This window comes from Natator depressus, chromosome 3, assembly GCF_965152275.1.
Source record: "Natator depressus isolate rNatDep1 chromosome 3, rNatDep2.hap1, whole genome shotgun sequence".
Lineage (NCBI taxonomy): Eukaryota > Metazoa > Chordata > Testudines > Cheloniidae > Natator > Natator depressus.
Window position 1 is genome coordinate 102,785,681 of NC_134236.1, and position 27,400 is coordinate 102,813,080.

Here is a 27,400-nt window from a genome sequence, read left to right on the forward strand (position 1 = left end):
GGGGTGAAAATTAATGTGGATGTAGAAAAAGTTGTCCCAATGCTGAAAGAGTTTTTAAAGTAACAATTTTAAATCAGTTTCACTTGTCCTATGCACAATCAGTACTATTTCACTGTAATTTCTTACATAAAAAGTACTAATTTATAGAACTAAAGCTTCAGAAAACCTTAAATAAGAGCAATACATTGCACTATATAGTACCTTTCAGACAAGGTTCTCGACTCCGCTGTGAAGTAGTATCATCTCCATATTATGAGGAGGTAATTTAAGGTACAGAGAAGCTAAGTGATTTTCTCCAGGGTCACATTTCAGGTCCATATCAGAACTGGGAACAAAATCCAGGAGTCTTGACTCCCAAGTTTTCTAACCACTACACCATAATCACATGTAGCCCCCTGCCAACAGACATTATTGGAATACTCCTATTAATCTAGTTTTTCTGCTATTACATGTTCTTAAATTATATTTTAAAGAGCAATGTATGGGACTGAAACTGTATGTTTTGCGAGACTGAATATTGAATATAGTGCAATCACACTCTTTATGTGCATAGCCACAGGACCATTTCTTTCACAACAGTGAAGCCTGTCAGGCTGTAAGCAGTAACGTTTTCTGCTAGCTGCAGTCACATGTAGACCTCTTAGAAGTTTGACTTTCCAGATGATTTTCTTGACCAGATAAACTTAAAAACAAACAAAATAAAATATAATCCAGTCTCTTCTTTATCCTCTCTCTCATGTTACTTTGGTGTAAATTTAAACCAGATCTGGAAGTCAGAGACACAGTGTGGGTGAGGTAATATATTTAATTGGACCAACTTCTGGCGAGAGACCAGCTTTTGAGCTTGACCTGATGAAGGTCTCTGAGTGGCTCAAAAGCTTGTCTCTCTCACCAACAGAAGTTGGTCCAATAAAAGATATTCCCTCACCCACCTTGTCTCTCTAATATCCTGGGACCAACAACACAGCATACAAATTTGGAAATGACACTGAAGTTAAAAGGGCAGTGGCAAACCCGCTGGACAAAACCACTTTGCAAAATACCTGGAACAAGCAAAGGCAGAAGGTGGCCAGGCTGGGATAGATACTACCCGCCAGATTATAACCCGGCTGCGGGGGAGCAAACAGCTGCATCCCCAGTGATTTGCGCTGCATTGCCCTCGCAGGCTGCTGAGCAGTGCATGGAGCCTGGGGGCTCGCACTAGCAACCCAGGGGCAGCTCAGGCTGCAGAAGGGAGTAAAGAGGCTCGAGCCCGCCCTGCCCTGAACAGGACGTTCGGCCCCGAACCCCACAGACATACTGCTCTGGGCTGCTTAGCGCAAGGCGAAGAGGAAGGGAGGTGGAGAGAAAAACCGGAAGCGCGCGCGCAGCGCGGCCCTCGTGGCACTTCCGCCGGCCGTTCTATCCGGGGCCGTCTCTATGGCCGCCGCGTTTTGCGATGTTTATTGTCGCGGGGACAGGGCCCGGGACCCGGAACAACAAAGAGCGAGAGCGACGGGGCGCGTAGCAACCGGGCCGCGCGCGGCGGAGCCGGGGACACTCAACCGCCGGCCCACGCGGTAACTGCAGCCGCCGCCGCCCACCCGCGGCGCTGGCCGGGGAGGGTCTGGCGCTGGGGGAGGGGCGGGCGCTGCGGGGCCGGGGCGCCGGGGGGGCCGGGCAGGCAGGTGCCGCGCGGGGGACGGGGAGCCCCGCTGCGTCCAGGTCGCTCCGAGACCCCTTCCCCGCCCCGCGGTCTGGGCCCGGTCCCCCAAGAGCGAGCGCTGAGCCGCCCGCGGCCTCTATGTCGCCCCCCACCCTAATAAAGGCGCCTCTGGGTGCTGCCCCTTGCGGAGCGGGGGGCGCGGGGCTCGGGCTTCGCAGCCCTGTGGCGCTCCCACCCCTACTCTCGCCTAGTGGCTCCTTCCTGGGCGGCGTGGGGCAGAGATCAGAGCAGTGTCTGGGCCCTCCCCTCGTCCCCACAGCTAGGGTGCTGCGGAAATAACGGTGCGTGCACAAAACGTAGTTCAGGCCCATGGCCAACCCCCCCGCCCCACCCCGCCCTCTCACTGTCCCTTTCCATGGGAAGGGGAAAGTGAGGAAGAGGAGAACGTGACAAGAGCATCCTCCATGGGAAACACTGTTTCCTGGCAACCAGTAGAGGCTTCTCAGGGTGGCAAATATTTCACCCACCCCACCCCCTTCCCCCAAAGGGTGATTTTTGTAAGTTCCTAAAATAACATTTGTTAGTTAGATTAACCCTTGGTGGCGGCATGTTAAACGAGATATAGAATCTATCCCAGGTGATCAGCGTTGTGAAATGGAAACTGTCACATGATTTAGGCCTGAATGCTTTGTAGTTTAACAAAAAGTTTAAGTAAAAATCTAACGTTCATGTTTCCATGAAAAGATTTTGGCTAAGTTTAAAAAACAAATCATTGCTAAAAAACATTGCTTACTTTTGTCTATTTATGTTGTTCATTTATGTTTTGTACTTCATTCAGTTTGTTCCAAAACAAGAATCTAGTCAGTTTTATATTTTGGTTCTGGTGCAGCAGCATAATCCAACCTAGACATTGCAGCAACTACTGCAAAGGAATGTTTAACACAGCTTTTATAAAAGCTTTTAAAGCTATTTTGTATATATTTAATGAAAATATTTCTATAAATATTAGGCTTTACAAAGCCTCCTTTCCCTCCAAAACCTAGATTGGGGGTCTAAAGTGCCCGACAGTGTCCCTAAGAAAAATATGAATGGAACATGTTAACAATTTTGTGCTGCTAAGTAAGTGCTCTGTAAAAGGAAAAATTAACCTGGGAGCAAGTGGTCTTGGATGCAGTGAGTTTCCTAAACTGTGAACCTGTAGAGAATCACCAGCTCAAAAGAGGAAATACACTGGACCCTCGCTAGAACACGAGATTTGGGATCCATGCGAGGTACCGCGTTAACGTGGGGACCATGTTAAAATGAATTGCAATTATAGTAATTAAATTTGGGATCCATGGCTGCGACCACGTTATATGCGAATTCACGCTATATAGACACGCATTCTAGTGAGGGGCCAGTGTACTTTCTTGACAGTGGATACAAGCAATAATAGTTATATGCAGCAGCACTTAAAGGCCTCAGTAGGAACCAATGCCCCTGTGTGGTAGGTGCTGTACAAACACACAGACTCTGCCCTAAAAGCTTACATTCTATAAAAAAAAAAAAAAACCTAAATAAACACAACGCACCAAACACAAGGGAGGGAAATGAGATACAGTGCAAACAAAATATTACTTTAGGCATTACGGTGGCCATCTTTGATCAGGGGAAAAAATTTTCCTCTGCCCAGTTTGACAGCCATGTCACATGATGGTTATGATATTGAGAGACAAAATATTTATCATCTGGTATCCTAATGTAAGGGTGGGTTCTTTCTTCCTGGTTGACTGACAGTCATCTAATTAGGAAACTAAGAGGAACCACTGCATGACAAGTGTGTGTGTGTGAGAGAGAGAGATTGTGATATACAGATTACATACACGCGCACAAAAACATACTTCAGACCCAGCAGACAACCAATAAGGTGAAGGGAAAGGTTCATCCTCCTCTTCTAAAGTCTGTTTTAGTGTTCAAGAAATTGGACTCTTAAATCATCTCCCCACTGAGACAATAGAGGCATTACACAGGTGCTACTGGAACGCCTATGAGTAGGGCCCTACCAAATTCACGGTCCATTTTGGTTAATATAATGGACATAGGATTTTAAAAATCGTAAATTTCATGATTTCAGCTATTTAAATCTGAAATTTCATGGTGTTGTAATTGTAGGGGTCGTGACCCAAAAAGGAGTTGTGCAGAGTGTCACAAGGTTATTGTAGGGGGGGTTCCGGTACTGCTACTCTTATTTCTGCGCTGCTGCTGGTGGGGTGCTGCTTTCAGAGCAGTGTGCTTGGCCAACAGCTCTTGCCTTGTGGCCATCCAGCTCTGAAGTCAGCACAGAAGTAAGGGTGGGAAACCAGGACACCCCCCCACCCCCCAAAAAATAAACCCAACAACCTTGTAACCTCCCTGTAACTCCCTTTCGGGTCTGGACCACCAATTTGAGAAGCGCTGGTCTCCCCCGTGAAATCTGTATAGTATAGGGTAAAAGCATACAAAAGACCAGATTTCAGAGAGGAGACCAGATTTCATGGTCTGACGCATTTTTCATGGTCGTTAATTTGGTAGGGACCTACCTATGAGCTACACAGCATTGGTGAGGGATTGATGTTTCCTAAGATTTGAGAGCTGCAAGCTTACTAGTTGGTTGGGAAGCTCTCTGCCCAGAGTAGCTTCCCAAGTTCCTGCCACAGAGCTAGAGGTTTAGGGAGTTTTTGTGGGTTTTTTTCTTGTGGCAAGCTAACCTTTCCCTTAAATAAAACAGATTACTGTGAAGTCAACATCTGCATCCCCCAAGGCTTACTGAGGCCAGGAATGTTTTCTGCTGAATTCAGACCATCAATTATGTTTTAAGGAACACTTCAGCATTTAGGTAAAATAATGTCCAAATAGAGCTTAAATCTTTGTTTACAAAAGAAAGCAAACATAAAGCATTCTATTACAGTTTTATTTCTATCATACAAAATAAGTGTTGTAGTTTTAATCATTTCATCACATGGATGTTGGTACAATAGAATGGCAGTACCACTGTTGGCTAACAGCCTATGAAGGCCCTAGTTCTGCAGTCAGAGCTGCATGGGTGAACTCTGCAACTACACAGTGGTCTTCCCACGCAGATCCAAAGTGAGACTGAGGCCAAAGTGGTTTGCAGAGCAAGACTAGTATCTCCATAAAAGTAAGTGTATGTCATTAAGTCTTTCATTAAAAGACTCTGGTAACACCATAAACCATGAGTAGTTATTCCCTTACATCAGCTGACTCCCTCACAGTACTTTATAGCATCAAGATTCAGATGCCAAAAGACCTTAAGGCTCGTCATCAGTAAACCTATGACAGTGTCCATGTATTACAGACTGGTTTGAACTTTTATTAATTAATTGTTTCTAGCTATCTTAAGGTAGTAGCTTTATCAGTTAAAATGATATGTCAGGTTAAGTATTATTTAAAATGTTTCTGTGCATGTGCTACTAATATTTTAGGTTATTAAAAGTGAAAAACATAATACTGAATTTGCTTCCCCCCAAATAGGCTGTTTACCTTTGGCATTTTTCTAAGCTAGGACAATAAAAAGCACACTAACTAGTGTTTCTCAAGCACTGGCACAATGTTGCAATACTCTTTAAGTTGACAGTATCTTTTTAATACTTTTAGGTCGGAAAGTTCATGAACAGAGCTAATCAATAAAATCTAGTGGAGTCTAATAGGGCAGGTTTAGGAATTTGGCCTGTTATTATAATAATAATAAATGCACAATTTATAAAGAACTGGAAACTTTGTTTCCATTCTTGTCCCATTGCTTTACAAGTATAGTTCCTACATCTGGAGTAATAGTAGTGAGCCCTATAAATCTATTTGTTGAGTGATCTCAAAAAGTGCTTTACCAAAGGTACATAAGCACTTTTATCTTCATTTTAAAGACAGAAAAGCTGAGGTACAATGATTAAGTGGTTTGCCCAAGGTCATATAGCAAGTCAGTGGCAGAGTTAGGGTTAGATACTAGAGGTGAATCATTGACTTCACTGGGGCCAGGATTTTACCCTATTGTGTCCTGCCCCGTGTCTGTACCATGTTCACTGGACCATGCCGCCTCGCAAATATGTTATGTATAATTTAAAGAACAGTTATATATAAACTCTGAATATATTTTTGCATCTTTCCTCTTGTTAATATTGTTGATTTGCCCTTTTGTTAAAAAGGAATAACCATGAAGCTGAATCTGTATTTCTATCTTGAAGGACGGTAGCCCACCACACTTCATTTCCCCAGAATCTTTTCATTGTTCTCAGTATGTTATACTGTACTAAAATGAATGTCTGAAGATTTTGTTTTAGATTTCCTCCTTTATCCAACTTCTTGGACTGTTACTGAGACAAAGACAGCTCTCCTCCCCACCCCCCGCCTTTTACACCACAAAAGGGAACTCTCTTGTTTTATTCAATGTCATTACATCATGTAATGAAAGACCTTATCATTATGCATATGTGTAACAAAGGGTGAACAAGAACTCCAACTATGAAATTCCTGACTCTTGTGGCTTCGTATTCTGAAAGAACACTAAAGTAATAATGTTTTGTATTAAATAGCTTGTTCAACATGCTGTTGTTAATGAGGAAACTTAAATCAGTATTATACATCTGAAGTAGTTTACTGTGTAAACACTCAACATTGAAATATTAAATGTTCACGTTTGTTTTTTTCAACCAGTGGAAGGTGGTTTTAGTCTTTTACATTGGGCTCAGATATTGCTTGTATAACAAATGTCACTTTTTACCAAGTAACTGTCACAAGCTGTAGACTACAATTATAAAGTTATAGTTAAACTTCATTTTCAAATTTCCAGTTATGTGCTTTGTATCATCTGAACTTTCAGAATATTACTGATGAAAATAGGTGCATTACTATTACAATATAAAACTTCAGCTTGCCAAAATCTGCATATTTAAATTGTTCTTGATGATATTCTTGTGGATGAAATCACTCTGATTGACTGGGCCCCACAGTATATTAGTATTCTTACTGGTAATTTTCAGCTCCCACATTGAACTTGTGGATTGTTTGTTTTTGTGATCTCGCCACCCTCTACCCACTGTTCTTAACCACTTCTATCATATAGCTGGCATTTACCTCTAAAAGATGGGTGTTTTGTGATAAAAAGTTGGAGGCATCTCCCAGGAAAGCAGTTACATTATTTAACAGCTGCTGTGGTGTGGTTAAGTAAGCATTATACTGTAATAGGCCATCAAAAACAGACATGATAGGGCATTAGGAAGCTTAGGGATATGTATAGTTCTCAGTAGAAAAATATTAGTTACCATTTTTCTTTCTCCTCCACACCCTATATCAGCTTCTGTGCTTTCTCACTATTCTTTTGCCTTTGCTTTGATTCTTTTACTCTCTCCCCCCTGCCTCCTTTTTCCTCTGTCTGACAAGCCAAGAGCTATGACATAATGTTTCAGATATGGAGCCAGCTGCAGAGTGAAATAGACAATGATCACACAGCAGCCAGTTCCATATGTAAAACACATCTGCATTTCAATGTGTCACTACTATATGATGGTTGCTACTTCTCTTTTAGAAAAGAAGTACTTGTGGCACCTTAGAAACTAACAAATTTATCTGAGCATAAGCTTTCGTGAGCTACAGCTCACTTCAGGTGCCACAAGTACTCCTTTTCTTTTTGCGGATACAGACTAACACGGCTGCGACTCTGAAACCTGCTTCTCTTGTTATCCAGCTGTAGTCCTCCACTCAAGGTGTGTCTGAGAAGACTATTGGTCAGAAGTTGTGGCAGGGTGCCATGTGATAGGAGGCCAAGAATGCATGGCAAATTAACATTAAAAGTGCTTAGGTGGAAAAGTTGATACTAACAATCTTGGTTTCCCTCTTGCTTATTTCTCAAAAATATTTTGACCTTGCCTCTGTATTTCATTTAGCAAGGGAGTATATGTGATGGGCTCCTTTTACATGTGGCAGTTTCTTGTCTCCTGGCCACCTGCTTTTTTGATAACATGAATCAGTGTAGAGAATTTATCTTAAGGCTGACAGCTTTTCTTTCATTATACTCTTTGCTGTTTGTTGTGTGCATTCAGTATGGGGTGTTACTGGATTTTCAGCTAATGGATCAACAGTGTTTTGATGTACTATGGCTAAGGCTTACAAGTCTGTCAAGGAGGTCACGGATTCCGTGATTTTGTCGTTACCTCTGCAACTTCAGGACTTGGGCTATCAGTCCTGGGTGGTGAGGCTCAGTCTGTCATCTCTGTGCTGGGAGGCTCCAGCTTCCATGAATTCTTGTTTATTGCCTGCGACCTGTATGTGACTTTTGCTAAAAATAACTGTGACAAAATCTTAACCTTAACTGTGTCCTCCATCTCTTGAGTTGTGGTCTGCTTTAGCTTTTGAATCTTTCCTTGCCAAATTCTTGCCCATTTTGCCAGCCAGTAATTTTTCAAGGATTTTCCTAACAAGCAGCATTAAAATTTTTACTTTTCTATATTTTCTTGTAAAAAGTTACAAAAATAAATCGCAGTGCTTCGGTGAGACCCTTAGTGTATGTCTACACTGCAGCTGGGAGCATGCTTCCCAGCCTGGATAGACAGAGATGTGCTAGCTCCACTCAAGCTAGCACACTGACTAGCAGTGCAGACTTTGTGGCAGTGACTAATCACCCATGCTCAGACACTCCTGATCTCCTGAGTCTGAGTTAAGTGGATAGCATGCTAAAAATAGCAGTGGAGATATCGTTGTGGCACTGGCTAGACACCTGACCTTGGACCTGGAGGGTTAGGCATGCCTGGGCTCAGGTGGTTAGCTCATGCCACAGTGGCAACACCGCAGTTGTTAGCAGGCTAGCTGAAGTGGAGCTAGCTCTTATCTGTCTACTGAGACTGGAAGGCATGGTCCCAACTACAGTGCAGATATACCCTTATATATATATCTTCTCTTTTCCTTCCCCTACCTCCTCTCTGCTCAAAAAACAAAACTAAAACCAAAGGAGCTGACTTTCCTATCCAATTTTAGGGAGGATGGGTGTATGCTGGTAAAAATGACAAAAAACACTGAAGCTGTTATTGCATAGTTCTATTTGAATTTTAATTCTTAGTGGCAATATTGTGTTGAAATAATTGGTTTTAAAAAAACAAGTCTGCAGTGGGAAGTGAAAGTTCAGTGTATTACTAGTAGAGCACTTGAACCCTGGGATGTTTCAGAGTTGGTCTGATTTTCACAAATGAGAAACTGAACAATCCTTAAGTATGACAGAAGTTGGTCCAATAAAAGATGTTACCTCACTCACCTTATCTGATATGCCAGTATGTGTTATTTGTAGGAGAGAAGAATTCTGAAGTAGTTTCTGGAATAAAACAGGAACTACTTTTAACCATCAAATGGTGAAAGTTTCTTTTTTTTATATTGTAGTCCAGGGGTGGGCAAACTACGGCTTGCGAACCACATCCGGCCCATCCAACCATTTAATCTGGTCCTCAGCTCCCGCCAGGGAGTGGGGTTGGGGGTTTGCCCCGCTCCAGCCAGCGAGCAGGGTCGGGGGCTTTCCTTGCTCCACGCGGCTCCCAGGAAGCAGTCGGCATGTCCCCTCTCCGGCTCCTATGTAGTACACGGAGGTGTGGCCAAGCGGTTCTGCGCGCTGCCCCATCCACAGGCCCCGCCCCCGCAGCTCCCATTGGCCGTGGTTCCTGGCCAATGGGAGCTGCAGGGGTAGCGCCTGCAGACGGGCAGTGCGCAGAGCCGCCTGGCCATGCCTTGGAGCCGGAGTGGGGACATGCTTCTGGGAGCTGCTTGCAGTAAGTGGCTCCTGGAGCCTACACCCCTGAGCCCCTCCCCCCCGTGACCCAATCTCCTGCCACAGCCCTATTCCCCCTCCCGCCCTCCGTACCCCTCGATCCCAGCCCAGAGCCCCCTCTTGTACCCCTAGCCCCACCCCAGAGCCCACACCCCCAGCCAGAACCTTCACCCACGCCCTGGTGCCCCAATAGCTTGCCCCATCCCTGATCTCCCTCCTGCCCTCTGAACCCATTAGTCCCAGCCCGGAGCACCCTCCTGCACCCCAAACCCCTAATCCTGGCTCCACCCTAGCTGGAGCCCTCACACCCCTCCCCTGTACCCCAAATCCGTGCCCCAGCCCTGATCCCCCTCCCACCCTCCAAACCCCTTGGGCCCAGCCTGAAGCCTCCTCCTGCACCCCAAACCCCTCATTCCCAGCCCTCCCCAGTCCTCACCCCCCCCCCACACACCCCAACCCAGAGCTCCCTCCCGCACCCTGAACTCCTCATTTCTGGCCCCACCCCAGAGCCCTCACACCCTCCTGCAACCCTACCCCCAATTTCCTGAGCATTCATGGCCCACCATACAATTTCCATACCCTGATGTGGCCCTCAGGCCAAAAAGTTTGCCCACCCCTGTTGTAGTCCTACATTATACTGAAACACAATGTTAAGAATATAATAGAATGACATAGTGTAAGCAAGTGCCTCTCCTCCCAGTTCATTCATAGCATTAACTATACACAGGGAAACTAATTTAAGGATAAAAAATACTTTTCAAAGTCAGTTTATTCTTTTAACGTATTCATGTTTTGTGCATATCTTACAGTTTCACAGGCAATGAGAAGGCTTATAGTTCCAAAGCATAAACTTTGGCAAATATTTGATCCTTATATTTGGAATTAAATTTCATCCATGTAATCATCATTAATCGAAACAGTCAAGAGAAACAGATTTTTCTTTATGTTTAACTTTATCCTGCACTGATTTGAGGAAGGAATTGAGGAAAGGTTATCACTTATAGGTGCTATAAAGCTTTTCCTTTCTTTCATAGAAATACTAATTCATCTTCATATTCAGCTTTTAAAAATATTTTTGTTGAATGAACACCATAGTATAATTAAGATATCTTATTCCTTTAATTTTTTTCCCAGTTTTTATATATAATTAGTTCTTTCATGACAATTTCTGATAAGTTGGTTTCACTGTATTGAAACATGAGTGTTAATAAGCAATAGGTTTCCTGTTTTCTGATACACAGGATGCAAAACTGTGTGGTTAACACAGACCATAAATGAGTCAGAATGGCATACAATTTATTCTTCAGTTCCAGATTCTAAAACTATCTCAATTAAGGAACAAAGGTACATGAAAGGGATGGTTTTAGACAACTGTGTGACACAGTATTTTTAATTGTATTGTTTTCTTTTTCAGAATGTGATCTTCATGGTATGCTGGTGGGGAATCTGAGTTTTCAACCACCCCAATGGATGCAGACAGTGATGTTGCATTGGACATTTTAATCACAAATGTAGTATGTGTTTTTAGAACAAGATGTCATTTAAACTTGAGGAAGATTGCATTAGAGGGAGCAAATGTGATCTACAAGCGTGATGTTGGGGTAAGAAATTTAATGTATCTCAAATGCCAAACTAGACTAACTTTTATACATTTTTATCAAACTAGAGCTCTGTCAATATCCATATATTGGATGTAGTTGGTAGTGTGAATTCCAAAGTCAATGTAGCAGAACTGTGTTTAGAACGGCTGGATTCTCATCTCTTTGACTTCTTCCAGTTTCTTTCTTGTTCAGGTTTGCCAGGCTTGTATCTGTTCTTGGATACTAAATTTGAGGAGACAAATATTGCAGTACTTTGAAGCCATAAGAAATGTTGTGAAATTAAATCTATGCAGTTTGTTTCTGGTGCACCCTTACCCAATATTAAAGTAAACAGGGAGAAAGTCTTGTTGCCCTCATCTAGTCCAGTGTTTCTCAAACTTTTTGATCCCAGGGACCAGCTTGCTGCCTTTCTGTATTGTGTCAATGAAGTTTCAGGGGACAGGCACGAGTCCATGGACTGGTCGTTGAAAAACACTGATCTAGTCCATCTTCCTGTCCATGCAGGGTTAGTTGGGCTGGCCAGAAAGATACCCATTCTGACATGCCAAAAACTTGGCTTGAATCTTATTTATTTATATAGCCCCCTATTGTAGATGTGCACATATCTATGCAGGAATAAAGTAAGACTCGGATCACTGCCTTGAGAAACTAAATCTGATGTGTACAGTTAGGTCCAATGTATAGGGGAACACTTTGTTAGAAAGGTATTATACAATCTTGTGTTTATTAATTCTGGCATGGTCAAGTATGAGTGGTAGCAGGGAAGTGCTCAAGTGGTGATCAATGTTGAATGCTAGTCAAAGAACAAGTTTTGAGGTGGGATTTTGAAGCAAGATAGTGAGGTAGCTAGGTATACTGGTGTAGGGAAGCTATTCCAGGTATAGGCGATGGTGTGAAAGTATGGGCAGCTTCACAGGTTAGAGGAGGAGACAAACACAGTGAGAAATCAAGAGGGAATTAGCAGAGGAAGGATGCTTGGGGAAGCAAAAGAAAATGAGATCTGAAATGTAGACAAAGTGAAGTTGTGTAAAACTTTGCAGATGAGATCAAGGAGTTTGAATTTGTGCAGAAGGAGACAATCAGTGGAAAGAGTCAGAGCAGTGATGTGGTCATAGTGACAGGCGAAGATGATTATAGCACAATGCTACCAGCCTTAAAAAAGTTTATTTAAATGATTTCTGTTCACTTGAGCCACCAGCCAGCCTGTTACTTTAATACTTGCTCATTGGCTAAGATACTTCAGGTTTATTTTGCTCTTCTCAGGAGTTGATATTGATTTAACTTCTGAAGGCAAGAAAGGAACAGTCCTCAAGGCTAAAATAGAATAAAGGAAGTATTTTATTAGTATAACACTTGTTTTTTCAGTATGAAATCACACATACACTAAAACCTGTTTTTCTTCTAATTCTTTCAGAAAGTATTAATGAAGCTTAGGAAACCTAGGATTACGGCCACAATTTGGTCCTCAGGAAAAGTTATTTGCACAGGAGCCACAAGGTAAATTCCCTCTTTTGAAGGAGAGGGAAAAAATTGTTCCTGGATGAAACTCTTGTATACGACATTGGAAAATACCACTTACTGTCATGAAATCTATTGCATATATTATTGGCAGCTCTGGTACAACCACCTATTATGAAGGTTGCACGACAGTTCCCATTATAAGAATCTGTTTACAGTTGCTTATAATTTTGCCAAACTTTAACCCTTTGGGTAGAATTTTTTTGTGCTGAATGTCTGCTTCAGGCTGAATTTTTTTGAAAATTTCAACTAAAACAGTTCAACCATTATTTCTGAGAATGACACTAGGGAAAAAATACATTGTTTTACCCACATTTAAAAAAAAAAAAGTCTGGCAACCTTTTCTTTGAAATACTCTAGCATCTCCATGCTTTGGAGCAATGACTTGAAATTGGAGTGTGGGGAAGTGGGGTACTTTGTGTCAGGGGAGTATTCTTTGCTGTCTCTGTGAAAATCCATCCAAATTTGGTCAAGTTCTAAACCCTGGGAGGGGGGGGAATCTCCATTTGCACATTCTCAATAGAGCCTTCTTCAATTTTAGCAGCTACATTCCCTGAAGATTTGGTCTCCATTTGGCATACTCCAGCCCAGAACTGAGCAGGACTTTCCCTGCAATTGCTGGGTTGCTGTGGGCTGTGCCAGGTCTGGGTCCTGGCACCTGAACTGGGAGCCTGGCTCTCTTGTGTTTTCCATGACCTCCTGCTGCGTGAAGCAGGTTGCTGCGTGGCTCCAATGCAGAGGGGACAAGGGACTAGATTGGGACAAAGAGCCAGAGGGAGGGAGAGTGAAACTGCAGGCTGGTGGAGGGGAGGGGCGGAATCTGGGTCTTGGGACAGGGAGGACGGAGACTGGCTGAGGAAGGGGTCTGAAATGAAGCAGGGTTCTACAGACAACAGTTCCCTTCAATACACAACCCAGATTTATCCCCAGAGCAGGTCCATGCTGTGAACTGAATGAAGCAAGAGTCCTGTGGAAAACATAGTATTGATCCTGTAATTGAAGACTGTAACATAATATAGTGGTTCCCAGATTTTTTACTAAGGCAACCCATCAAATGCATTTTGTCTTTTTGGGGGACCCACCATTACCCCCTCACCTCCCTTTCCCTCCCTTTCTCAGCCCTCCAGCTTCCTACTCCCCTCTCCCTCCAGCCTCCTGCTCAACTCCCCCTCGTTCCCTTGCTCTTGCTTTCCCTGCCTTGCCCCATCCTGCAGCCCCAGCTGGTCCCTCTCTCCCTTGGCTGGGCCGTGATCAGTGATGATGATGATGATGATGGGCGTTCACTTGTTACCGAGTATGATCATCTTCCATGGGAATTATGGATCCTCAGATGACTAATAAGGCCTATCCTTGAATCACAAATTCTATTACAATGGGGGCAGATGTTTTGGGGCTCAGCAGGAGGCTGTTGACCATGACTGGAAGCCAGTCTCTCCTTCCTCCTGCGCCTCTTGTCCTCTTCAGCTTGTCGGCGAGCAAGTTCAAACTGCAGGGGACCAGCATGTAGGACTTCACTCCATTAAGCGATCCTGGACAAGTGTCTCCCAAGTGTCAATGTCAATATTACACTTTTTTAGGTTGTCCTTCAGCAAGTCCTTATAACACTTCTGTTGTCCACTCACGTTACGGTACTCTTCTTTCAGCTGAGAGAACAGGACCTGTTTTGGGAGGCGATGGTCTGGCATCCAGACAGTGTGACCAGGAATTGCTAACGGATGATCATTGCCTCGATACTGGTGGTCTTTGCCTCTTCTAGAACACTAATATTGGTGCTCCTGTCTTCCCATTTGATCTTCAGAATCATATGAAGGCAGCATTGATGGTGCCTCTCAAGGACTTTCAAGTGGTGTCTATAAGTTGTCCAAGTTTCGGACCCATACAACAGTGTTGGGAGAATAACAGCTTGATTAAACAAGAAGCTTGGTGTCTGTTCGAATGTCATGATTTTCAAAACCCCTGTGCCGTAAACGAAAAAAATCTACGCTGGCACAGCTCAGGTGATGTTGAATTTCTGCATCAATATCTGCCTTTGCTGAAAGATGACTTCCAAGGTAGAGGAAATGATCGATCTTCTTCAGTGCCACTCCCTTGATTTTGATAGATGGAGCAGGTAATACCTCATTTGGAGAGGGCTGATAGAGCACTTTAGTCTTCTTGATATTAAGAGTGAAACCAAGACATGAGTAAGCATCGGCAAACACATTCAAGATAGTTTGAAGATCTTTCTTAGAGTGGGCAAAGATTGCATTGTCATCAGCATACTGAAGTTCCGCGCTGTTCGGAAACCACTCTGTGACTCTCGTAAAATTTCTTCCGATGGGCCGAAGGCGGGTTGCAAGGATCCGCGCCAGAACTTTGCCTGCAATGGCTAGGAGGGAGATACCACGATAATTTCCACAATCCACTTTATCCCATTTCTTGAAGAGGGTGACAATCAGGGAATCCCTCATTTCACTGGGTATCTCCTCCTTTATCCAGATTTTAAGGGTAAGCAGGTAAAGCTGACAAATTAGCTCTGGTCCACCGTCTTTGAAGATTTCAGTGGGGATCCCATCTAGACCTGCTGCCTTGTTGTTCTTCATATGCTTGGTGGCATTGTGTACCTCATAAAAATTGGGAGAGTCTCTGAGCTCATCCCTAAATAGTCATTGAGGGATTTGCTCAAGGACTTCATCTGCAACCATTGAATTACAGTTAAGGAGATCTTCAAAACATTCTTTCCAGTGAGAATTGATGGCTTCGTTGTCCTTCAGAAATGTGGTTCCGTCCTTATAGTGAAAAGGATTGATACCAGGATGAATTGGCCCATAAACAGCGTTGGTGGCACTACAGAAACCACAAGTATTGTGGATGTCCATGAGATGTTGGAGTTCTTGTACTTTCTCAGTCTACCATTTGTTCTTGAGTTCTCTGGTTTTACGTTGGACTTCCAGTCTCACCTTGGGATGGGCTTCTCTCTTTGTATTACGATTTATGTCGTTCTGCCAAGCATGAAATTTCATTCTCTTCTCATTGATGAGTTGCTCGATTTCAGCATCATTCTCGTCAAACCAGTCCTGATGTTTTCTGGTTTGGTAGCCTATGGTTTCCTCACAGGCATTGATTATTACTGCTTTCAACTGGCTCCAATGTTCCTCAGTTTCTTCCGGAAACTCTGATGGGAGCTTTTCTTCTAAGACTGCTTGGAGGTGGTCATGCTTAATAGAGTCCTTCAGATCTTGAACCTTCAATTTGCACCTGACCTGCTTCTTTTGCAGCCTCCATTTGGGAGCGATCTTAATTTTCATTTTGGATCGAATAAGGCTATGATCAGTCCAACAGTCATCAGCAGTTGTCATTGCTCTTGTGCGAAGTACATCACTACGATATCAGGCACGAACTATGACGTAGTCGAGGAGAGGCCAGTGCTTTGACTGTGGGTGTCTCCAAGGTGTTTTGAACTTTTCCATGTGTCGGAAAAGAGTGTTCGTAATAATAAGTTCATGTTTAGCACACTTGGTCAAGAGCAGAATTCCATTTGAATTGCTTTTGCCAACTCCTTCTTTCCCGATTGTTCCTTTCCACAGGTCTGAGTCTCGTCCAACACTTGCATTGAAATTCCCCAGAAGGATGATCTGATCTTCTGTAGGGGTCTCCGATAAAATGGTTTCCAACTGAGAATAAAAATCTTCCTTTACATTCTCATTGGCATCCAGTGCTGGTGCATAGGCGCTCACAATAGTTGCCTGTTGATTTTTGGTGAGCCTCAATCGGAGTGTCATAAACCGCTCATTGATGCCAACTGGTGCCTCAGAGAGGCACCTTATGAGTTTGCAAAAAGAAAAGGAGTACTTGTGGCACCTTAGAGACTAACCAATTTATTTGAGCATAAGCTTTCGTGATCTACAGCTCACTTCATCGGATGCATACTGTGGAAAATGCAGAAGATTTTTTATACACACAGACCATGAAAAAATGGGTGTTTATCACTACAAAAGGTTTTCTCTCCCCCCACCCCACTCTCCTGCTGGTAATAGCTTATCTAAAGTGATCACTCTCCTTACAATGTGTATGATAATCAAGGTGGGCCATTTCCAGCACAAATCCAGGTTCTCTCTCCCCCCCCCACCCCCCAAATCCACTCCTTATGAGTTTGTTCTTTATAGCAAAGCCCACTTCATGAAATCGGGGTTCATCTATAGATTTTCCCTTCCAGAAGTAGGTGTATCCTCCTTTCTCCTCCCTCACCTGTCCTTCATCAGCTCTTCTAGTTTCGGACAAAGCAGCAATATTGATGTTAAACCGACTCAATTCATGAGCAATAATGGCTGTATGTCACTCTGGTCGGTTGCTGTTTGACTTGTCCATCAGGGTACGTATGTTCCAAGTTCCAAAGTTGAAAAGTTTCTTACATTTTCGACCGCTGAGGTGGTGATCCTGCTGGATGCGGCTGTCCAACCAGGAAAAACAGAGGCAAGACTATTTTTAGGGTACCTTTTCTAACCCCCCTTCCCATGTGGGGTGAGCAGAGTGGATCCGAAAAAGGACTGCTCAGTTGTGGGTGCAGCTGCAGAGATGCTCGACCCGCCTCAGTCCTCGAGCAAGACAACTGTATCACACACCCACCGCCTGTGTGTCAGTCTGTGACTAGGAACATCCAGATTTCACTGTCCTGTTCCCGTCACCACTCGCGGATCGCCACCGGACTTGTGTGTCCAATGTTTTCCCAAAAGCTGGAAGATGCCTGTGCAGGACTTCTTTTAAAATGGGGAGACTGGTGCACAAAAGTCACCACACTATCCTTGACAGATAGAGGACTTGAAACCAGTGGCATGGACACCATGACGACTGGAGATTCTCTATCTGCTGCAGCCTTCATCCACCTTCACAGCCATTATAACGTTACACAACAGTTTCACCTCCATTGTGCAGTTATCCTCCATCTGCTCTGCTGTTAGGGACTTCTTGGATCACACTTTGTCTGGAACCTCGCCCTTGACAGTTCTGCCATGGGTGACCCTAAGGGAGTACATGACTCCAGGCAGCATCGCTCTCAGGGTCATTGAGACACGCAAGCCTCTCTACCACTATAAGGGTGTTGACTGTACAACCACGCAATCACTACCAGGCTGCTGACTGTCCAATTCTGGCTTCAGCTGCTTCCTCCATGCTGCTGCTGCCCAAATCCCTCTCACTACACTGCTGCCTTCCAGGGGAAGTGAGATTGCAGGTGGGGAGAGCACCTCTGGGCCACAAGTGACCCACCTAGATGCTTTCCAAGACTCACTGGTGGGTTGGGACCTGCTGTTTGGAAAACACTGTCATAATGCATATGCTCAAGGGGGCTGATTTCATATGTACAGGCTATCTTAATGCTGGCACTTCTTCACTTGACTTTGCATTTTAACATTCTTTTAATATAGTTTTTGTTGTGATTACATATGTAAGTATGTGAACTTGTGTATGTATACATCTTAAAATTTTAGTTTTATTGCAGTAACTATTAGTAAAACTAGTTGCTTATTATCTTTCTCCTTTAAATTATAGTGAAGAAGAAGCTAAATTTGGTGCCAGACGATTAGCTCGTACTTTACAGAAACTAGGTTTTCAGGTAATGATCCTTTTGATGATAACCTTCTCTTTTAGGGGTGAACAATAGTATATGTATGTATTTCTATTGATAGGGGATAGCATGTTTGGACCTTTCAGAACAGATGGTCAGCAGAAGAGGTGCTATAACAATTTCATAACCAGCATTTTTTCACTCAAATTCTCATTGTGTAGCAATGCAAGTTATCGTGAGATTGTATTTATGTTAGTGTATTTGGGGCTCCCACTTGGTAGTTCAGCACCAGGATCCTTATCAGCTAATGAACAGAAATTTGTTTCAGGAGGCTGGGTAAATTAACCACCTGCATATATATATAATATATATGTCCTCCTTATACTCAAAATCTCTAAAAGGATTGCATTGAAGAAAAGTGGAAATTTGCCCCATCCATTTGTAAAATATTCTGAATGGCATAAATATGGTTGTCATATGAACAGACACATTTTCCCAATGGATCGTGTTTTCGGATAGCCATTATGGTGAACAATTCCTAACTGCTACAAGTTTGATTTTTTTTTTTTTAAATTAAACTAAAGCAAGTTGCTATAGTCTAGTTAGCCACTGTGCACTGCGACCAGGATTTACTCCTAAATTAGAACTTAAAAAGTGGAACTCCTCCTTGCCTGAGCTTGAGTCAGTTGCATCTACCAGTCAGTTGCAAGGTCTGCTACAGTAAATGACTTAGGCGTGGCTGATAGAACCATTCAGTTTGGTGTTTGTTCCTTGAGCAGAAGGGCATATAATGACATTTTAGAGCTATCATGCAACCAGTTGCTCTAATTTAATTAAATAAACCATACATTTACTATCAGGCAAGTAGCTAGATATCAGAGTGATGATATGAAAGTAAGAATGGCCTACTTCCAAGGTTGTTTAGCATATAAAATGACCACCAAATTTTAGAGGTGGGCAACCAGCCCACAGCAACTCTTACTATCCTGAGTGCATTAAATCAAACTGAAAAACTAAGTGATGGGGCTATTAAATATTGGATATCATGTAAAAGTGAAAACGATGGAGCGGAATGTTGAATTAAGTCAGATGAAATATATACCCTGGTAAAGCTTTAGTAATGGCTTTATAGGATATAAACTGGTTCATTTAGGTGCAGAAACAGATTAATGCGGCCTAACTTTATTGTAAGAGTGAACGTTATAGGCAGAGCACATGTTGATGTCTAATTAATATTGCGCAAGCATTTCCATTCTAAGGGGTCATTTTCATCTGCTTGTAATTTAACTGTTCAAACTGAAATTTGGTAGACTCATTCTCAGGCTGCAAATTTTTTTTTCTTTTTTTTTTAATTAAGTTTGAGCAAAAATGGGTTTCCATTGGCCATGTCTGTGTTAACAGCTTCAGGAAAATCTCCCACCATTGCACTGGCTTTGCTGGTAATTCGCCACAAGCATTTTACCACCATATTGTAGCATTTTGTGGCTGTGGATAAAAGGCTATTGGAAGCCAGCAGTTTAGCTTTTTGTTTCAAAAAGAGAAAGGAAATGGCTTTCTGTGAACTAGCTACTGGAGAAAAAACAAACAAGCAGTTTTCTCTCATTTTCTTTTTTATTCTTAACTCTGGGAGAAACTGTTAAATAAAATAATGATAAACTGTTAATATGAACTAACTATGTAACACCTTAGTGGGTTCTAGTAACACTACAAACCAAGCTTTCCCCGTGTCATTTATTTTGGTGTTTCATGAATAATTTGGTTTAGTTAATTTTTAACTAAGTTACACATGCTTACTACAGTGATATAGACCATGCGTGTTCATTCTAAATGTAATTGAATCTACATGAGAAGGCAATTGTGTGTTTGGTTGGTTTTTTTGCTAGACAAGTTATTGGATTACAAATATAGTTCAGAACTAAGTTAGGTATTTAAAAATCTACCCTAGTTCTGTTTGGATTCCTACTCTTGTCAGCTTTGTGTTAAACACAGGGTTTTATTGGTTGAAATAATCAAATTATTGTCAGAAGATATCTTTTTCGTATCAGATATCATAACCTTTCTTATTCTTGTTCTCTTTCTCTCTCCAAAAGGTAATTTTCACAGATTTTAAGGTTGTCAATGTTTTAGCGGTATGCAACATGCCCTTTGAAATCAGATTGCCAGAATTTACGAAGAATAATAGACCTCATGCTAGGTACAGTAGGTCTTAAGAGAATTCTTATCTTTTTCTTCAGTGTATCAGCTTTTTATTAGCAAATATAGAAGTGTCTTTGACAATCTTTTCTGTTTTCTAGTTATGAACCGGAGCTTCATCCTGCAGTGTGCTACAGAATAAAACCTCTCAGAGCTACCTTACAGATTTTTTCAACAGGAAGTATCACAGTAACGGGTACTTTATGATGCCAAAATAAATATTTAACTTACTTTGTTTCATGGGAGTTCAGTTAGACTTTCAAAGCAACAGAGAGACAGGCATGTGAGATTTCATTTGTCCTTAATGCTGCCAGATAATTTGTCTTTCAGTGAAAATACCTGAATAACTGTGGGAGAATGCAATACTCCCAGCAGATCAAATACGTTTGTTTTATACACGTGGATGTAGTCAGTTTCTGGGGAGATGAGGCATATGAGGAAACTGAGCTTATATACCAGAGACTGAGGATATTTGCTTGTTTAATTACAAATTCTAAAACTTTAACCTTCCTTCTCATTTTTCTTCTGTACAGTCCCATAAACTACTGCTGTTTAAGCAACAGTTACTATCAGAGGCACGCACCTTGAGACTAGAGAGGCACAGCCAGTACAACATCATCCTTTGACCAACAACTAGGGGATGTTAGAGATTGCTCTATTTCAGGTTTTGGTCCTAGTCTGGCAAACGCTTGGGTAAACTTCTTCTTGCCCCTTTTGGATGGAAAAATTACACGCAACCTTGGCTGGAAATTTAAAATGAAACAAACAATTAAAATAGTTGTGGGGAAACCTCTTCCTAGATACCAGACATCTAATGGATTTCCTCAGTCATTGGAACTTTTTTGTTGACTTTGGTCCTGAAATTAAAATAAATATATATGTATGTATATGTGTATATATATATTTTCTTGGAGGCTTTATGCCACCTTTCCCCCTCCCCTTTATTCCTACTTGGCATCCTCTGCCCCGTATCTCAAGAAGGACTTTACCATGTTTCCCAGATATGCACAAACATCAGCTGAGAGCAAATACGACACCTGCTAAAATGGGGAAAAAACATGAATAAAAAAAGATTCAAAAACTGTGGGAAATTAAAATAGAACTCCGACACACATGATCTGGAATTATCCCATGCTAAATTTCTGTTGATTGGAAATGACAGATAAGATATTGGTATCTAAAATCATGCTTGTATTCGGGGGGGGGGGGGGGGGGGGGGATATGGGATCCTTACAAAGTCCTAACACTTTATACAATACATTTTTTTTAACTGCAATAATTATAGCTAAAACCCACAAACATCCAAAATGGAAACCTACCCAAAAATGTAAAGGTTCCTGCAAGCTAATTTGAACTAGTGACAGCCAAACATAGAAGAAAAATTACTTTTCAAATAAATGAGAAGCTTGAATGTTCCCCAGAAATGCAGCCAACTTATTGAACTGTGATTTAACTATTTATATTTTGTAACTAAAAATCTCTATTAAAATTCAGGAGAAATACTTTTTTTTCAAAAAATGACGTGTGTGGGGAGAGGTACAGGCTTGAGGAAGAGAGAAAAAGAAATGAGGAAGCTGGTGGCAGTGTCATCAACTCCAGCTTTCCTTCCCCTAAAATGTGTGTTGGGTTTCCTCAACTTCTGTGTCTCTCTTCTCTCCCTGTGCTAACCTCCACAATCCTCTGTCTTGCTGTGGAGGTTCCCTTCCAGGTCTTCAACTTTGGGAGAATCACTACTATCCTTGCAAGACCCATGTACCTACTCATGCTCTTTCTGCTTTCCCCGGCCTGCTGGATGTTACTGGGCATTTCTCTCTAGAACTTCTTATTTCTGTGGTAGCAGATAAATTGGAGGGAGGTGCAGTGCATTCAGTAGTGCCTGCCTGGAAAGCAGAGTATATTGGCTGATAGGCCTCGTATAATCCTCACAAGATTTGAAAATGTGAGAAGGATCTTCTTCCTGGTCCATTTTCTTATTTTCGTAAATGTACAAAAAAGCACGAAAATTATGTTTCCTGAAATTTGCACATAAATAGGATATACAATGATTTGTGATCTCTTTAAAGATCACTACATTAGGAAGAAACTTCTGAAGTCCTCTTCTCATTCCTGGTGAAACCATTAGTTCATTAAGTCTGGTATCCTGTCTCTGACAGTGGTCAATAGCTGGTGCTTTACAAGAAGGCAGAAAACCCTCCCCAAATTCACTCAACCAAACTGGCAATGTTATCCATGAGGCAGAGAGGGACCCCAGCGGTAATCAGTTTATGCCATGAAACATGTGACTTGATTACCCTTGTCCTAGTTTTCATTTATACAAATTTTGTTAATAGTTTTTAAATTATGCAGGCCATTAAAAATCCAGCTGTGATATTTGATACTGACTTTGAGAGGCAGTGAATTATATAAGTTGTCTGAAATATTATTGAACTTATCTTTATTTTGCCTAAAAATACTGGCTTGTTTTCACTGGGTGACCCAGAAGGCTTTATGGGTTGCAAAATTTTGAATAAATTAATGAATTCCTTTCTAACTCTTTTCTCTTCTGGGGTACGTAATCCTAGTTTTTCCACCTACACAATCCAAAATATCTTTAGAAAGGGATTTTTAAAGGCATAAAGGGCAAGCATCATCTTAATTGAGAAAGTCCACAGACACAATCTCAGGTCACCAAAAGTTGGCAGTACTATAAATGGGGGCATGCTAGCATTTGATACAATTTTAGTTGTATTTTCTGCATTTTCTACACTTTTTTTAAAATACTGCTGCAAATTAGGCGGACCCTTTTTACTGAGCCTCCAAAATAGTTTTCCTCGGAGGAAATCACAATTTCACACACTATCAGAATGGATGAAAAGTTGACTATTTTGGTCAATACATCACTGTACGCCTGTCCAAGATTAATTTTTTTTGTCATTCTGCTCAATCATTTGCAACCTTCATAGTTTGTTACACAGTGACTTAGTGCCACCAGCAGACATCACCAACTCACTCTCCATTTCTGTCTCCAAAGCATCAGTAAATTAGTTTAGATCAGTGGTTCTTAACCTTTACTGCACCCCTTATCAAAAATCAAAATATATTCTCGCACCCCTTATCAAAAATCGTTGAAGTAGGTCAGTTCTTTAAACCTAGATATATTTTTTGTTTGTATATTATGGTAATTGTTAAAAAATGTATAATGTTAATAAATACATAGGTTTGATGAAACAAAGTAATTGTACTTACGTGCCTGTGCTTAATTTGTGTTTTCGATGATTTACCTTCTAAAAAAAATCTGGCATGTCTTGCACCCCCAGAGGGTGCGTGCACCCCAAGTTAAGAACCACTGGTTTAGATGATAACCTGAGGATTCTTCCCGTTTGAGGAGATAACCAGATTTTGGGCTAACAGTTGTGTCCTGAGGTTGATGGCAGAGGTATTAAATAAGCCAAACTACAAAGTTACAGACCCATCAAGTTTTTGTTATACTGAACTGTCGAATAACTGAGACAGAGGTTAAAATCCATCACTTACAAATAGTTTCCTTGGTTAGCTCAATGAAATGAGAAATTGAAGTGGCCATCCTTTCATGTGGGTATACAGGTTCTGAGGACAGTAGCAAATCAGAAAGCACATGGTATGCTTTCTAACCCTACTCTTGCTGGGATTCTTCTATTCCAGTGTACTAGACAGTATATAATTTCTTATGAGATAAAAGTGACAGATGTGGAGTTATTAATTTCTAATCTAGTCAACAACCAGTTCAAATGTCATTATGGGTTCAAGAAGTTGCATATTATTTTCTTCCTCTGAGTACTTAGTAGCTTTCTTGAATATGAGAAAAGGTGTGTCTACCGTGTAAAGTTGTGCTAACTGATATACTCTGAATGGTTTTTGAGGTACTGTTACATTCTTGCTTTTTTAATGCCCTGACTTTTTCTCCCTCTTCTCTCTATTTTTTAAAATGTCTCAGGGCCAAACGTAAAGGCTGTTGCCAGTGCTGTGGAGCAGATTTACCCATTCGTGTTTGAAAGCAGGAAAGAAATTTTATAATTCACCACTTAATGGTTAGGTTCCCTAACCAAGCACCTTTAAAGACTGCTGCACATTGGACTAAAAGCAAAAAATGGAAAACTGGACCAACAATAGCTGAGGAAATACAGACTCTTTTACTTGTTCATGGCCACAGTGTAAACTCCAGTCCCTTTGGATTTTATTTTGAACAGTGCTGTATTGTAAAAACGAAAGTTTACAAGATATGAAATTGCTGCTTTTAAAAAGACGTTCTATTTATTTTTGCAGTAATTTCTGTGTATTCATAAGCAAACCTGTCACGATGTGCACTACCTTTCAAACATTTTTTTAGTTTGAGCTTGTGTTTTATTTTGTGAATAGTCTTTTACATTTTTGTATGCTGAATATTGGGCACCAAAGAAGCTGTAAAAGTTATCTTTTTCACTTGATGAATGTGCACAAATAAAAATTTGGAAAATATCTCTCTTAATACCTGTTGTTATATTCCTTTCCCCTTTTTCTATTGCAATTAAAATTGTACAGCTGCAGATTAATTTGGAAACAATGTAAGTGTAGTCTTTTGCTGATACTTTTGTTCCTACTTGTAGTGTGTGTGTCTAAAGTAATATGCAGAGGGCTAGACTGAAATCAGTGGTAGTTGCGTACGTGTATCAGAGGGTAGAATTTGGTTTGTTATACTCTTAGTTCTCAACTAAATGCCAGATTTTAACAGTTTTCTTGCTGTTGTGTTGAAGAGAATATGCTTCTAAGCATAATGGCCGATGAGCTTTCATCTTTTGGTGACAGAAAAAGCTTACATTTGAAGAAGCCTCGGTAGAAAAAACAAGGAGCCCTTGTCTACTGGGTGGATGTGAAAAAGGAGCCATCGCATGGGCTTGTTCCTGGTGCCTGACCATGAAGGAAAGATTATCTTCTTGGAGATGAAGCGAATCAATGTAATTACCATGCTAAGCCAGTCCTAGGCTATTTCTGAAGGACTAACCTGTGTCCTGTGTCATATTGGTACTGTATAATAGTATTATCCTGACAAGAACTGCCAACAAGCAACAAAGCTTGGTTCTGGCATGTAATTTCATTGGTATTAATTTTGGACTTGAAAGCCAGTATTAGTCCTCTTAATACATGCACATGTAGAGCACAGGAGGGGTGAATACTTAAAGTAAATGAAAATGTTACTTTTAAAAGTTACAATAAATATGTATAAATGTATATATGGTCTATTTCCCCCTGTCTGAACCTTCAGAAATTAACACAAAGTGCATATTTGGTGCCGCAGGTGGTGTACAACCTTAACTTGAGTCATAAATATATACTGTGAACTTCCATAGGACATGAAATCCGTAAATGTGAAACAAAAATAGAGCACCCTAAAGAAGTCCTAGCTAACGCACAGCAGCCTACCCTTTATCCTGCATGTGGGGAAGAAATGGAAGGAGTTGGGAACAGCCACTGTGTCTTCATGCGGAAATGGTAGAGTAAGAGAAACAAACAGTGAATAGACAGTCAAGGTTGGTAGAGGAAAAGAATATCCAGCTGTCAAAAGGCAGAATGAATTACTGGTGGCCAAAACGTTAAGTGAAATAAGAATAGTTTTTTACAGTTGTATCAAGGAAGGTGTGTGTGAGGATAGAGAGAGCATGTCTGGCCTTCAATAAATGTGGGAAACTAAACTGAGTCTAAAATCACAGAAATGTTTTTTAAAATGTATCTTTAAGCAAATAAAAAGAGAAATATGTCTGTACAGATGTTGATTAAAAGGAAGTTAAAGGAATACTTGCTAATACAAATTGGCATGTTTGTATAATATCTTATGATTCTAGAGTGTCCTGAACCACTGGGAGTTATTTGAAAAATCATGGAGAACAACGGTGGTAACAAGATGAGGGAGGAAGGGGGAAGCAAATGTGATAGCCAATCTTGTTCGTTACTGTTAAGTCAATGTGCCTAATAAAATTATGTATCTGTCTTAAGTATTTATATTGCATTTATCATATTAAGAAATTAAGCAGCTCTGTATCTGTCTGAAGTACTTACCTGGTCCCCAACACCATAGCATTTGAGTGCCTCACAATTCTTATTTATCTTCACAACACCCCTGTGAGCCAGAGAAGTGCTGTTATCCACATTTTACAAATAAAGGGACTTGTGCATGTAACTGCCTCTCTAGGCACTTAAGTCTAACATTTAAGTGCCACTGACATTCACAAAACCACTGCTGAGCTGCCACCTAACTCTGTAGGGGCTCAAGTCCCCATATATGCCAGCAGGAATGTACAGAGCTGTCTTGCTGCCACACACACACACACCCTCCCCCCACCACCTAATGAGCTGCCGGGAGCAACCACACCTAAGCCTCAGCAGAATTTTCAAATGAGGTTTTTCACCCACATCACCTGTGGGGCCTATCGGGTAGGCGTACTCAGAGCATTACTAGCCCCCACAAAACAGCTGGGACTGAGCCAGTTGGGAATTTGTGTGTCCCTTCCCAAGTACCCAATAGCCTAGTCATTGGATACTTACCTGGAGTGAGGGGAGACCCAGATTTGAATCCCCCCTCTGCCTGATTTGGAGCAAAGACTTGAATCCAGGTCACCCGAATCCTATGTGAGTGCCCAAACTACCAGCTTCTGAGTATTTGGGGTGGATTTCTCTCAGTCTCTCCCGTTTGAAGATTGGTATAAATAGTTAACTATTGGAGAAGGAACTTGAACCCAACTCTCCCACAGCCCATGTGAGTACCCTAACCACTGGGCTATAAAATTAGCCTCTTGTGTTTTGTTGCCTGGTGACTAATTATTTATCCATCTTCAACAGAAGAGAGTGAGAGATACCCACATCAGAATTCCTCATAATGTGGTCAGCACATTCACCTGGAATCAGGTAGGCCTGGGTTCAAGTTCCTGCTATATAGCAGAGCAGGTAAATACTGTAGCCACTGGGATATTGGCTATAATGGGGTGAGGAGGCCAAATCCCAAGTGGAAATAGGTTCCTACCTCCAACCTGTCACTCAGGCACTTAAGGCCTACCTCAATCAGAGTTAGTGCTGAGGTACCTTTGTGGCTCAGGGCCCTCAGCTCCACCCCTTTCTTTCCTCTGCATTTCAGT

General features: G+C 41.7%; 1 protein-coding gene across 1 annotated transcript; it reads left to right on the forward strand.

Annotated features, from left to right (window-relative positions):
- Positions 1-1,403: 1,403 nt before the first annotated feature.
- TBPL1 (TATA-box binding protein like 1) lies at positions 1,404-26,177 on the forward strand. Its single transcript, XM_074948452.1, has 7 exons — positions 1,404-1,559; positions 10,840-11,026; positions 12,441-12,523; positions 18,071-18,134; positions 20,177-20,280; positions 20,381-20,475; positions 24,232-26,177. Exons 2-7 carry the CDS (start codon positions 10,892-10,894, stop codon positions 24,309-24,311), a joined length of 561 nt encoding a protein of 186 aa, XP_074804553.1. The 5' UTR covers positions 1,404-1,559; positions 10,840-10,891; the 3' UTR covers positions 24,312-26,177.
- The last annotated feature ends 1,223 nt before the right edge of the window (positions 26,178-27,400 follow it).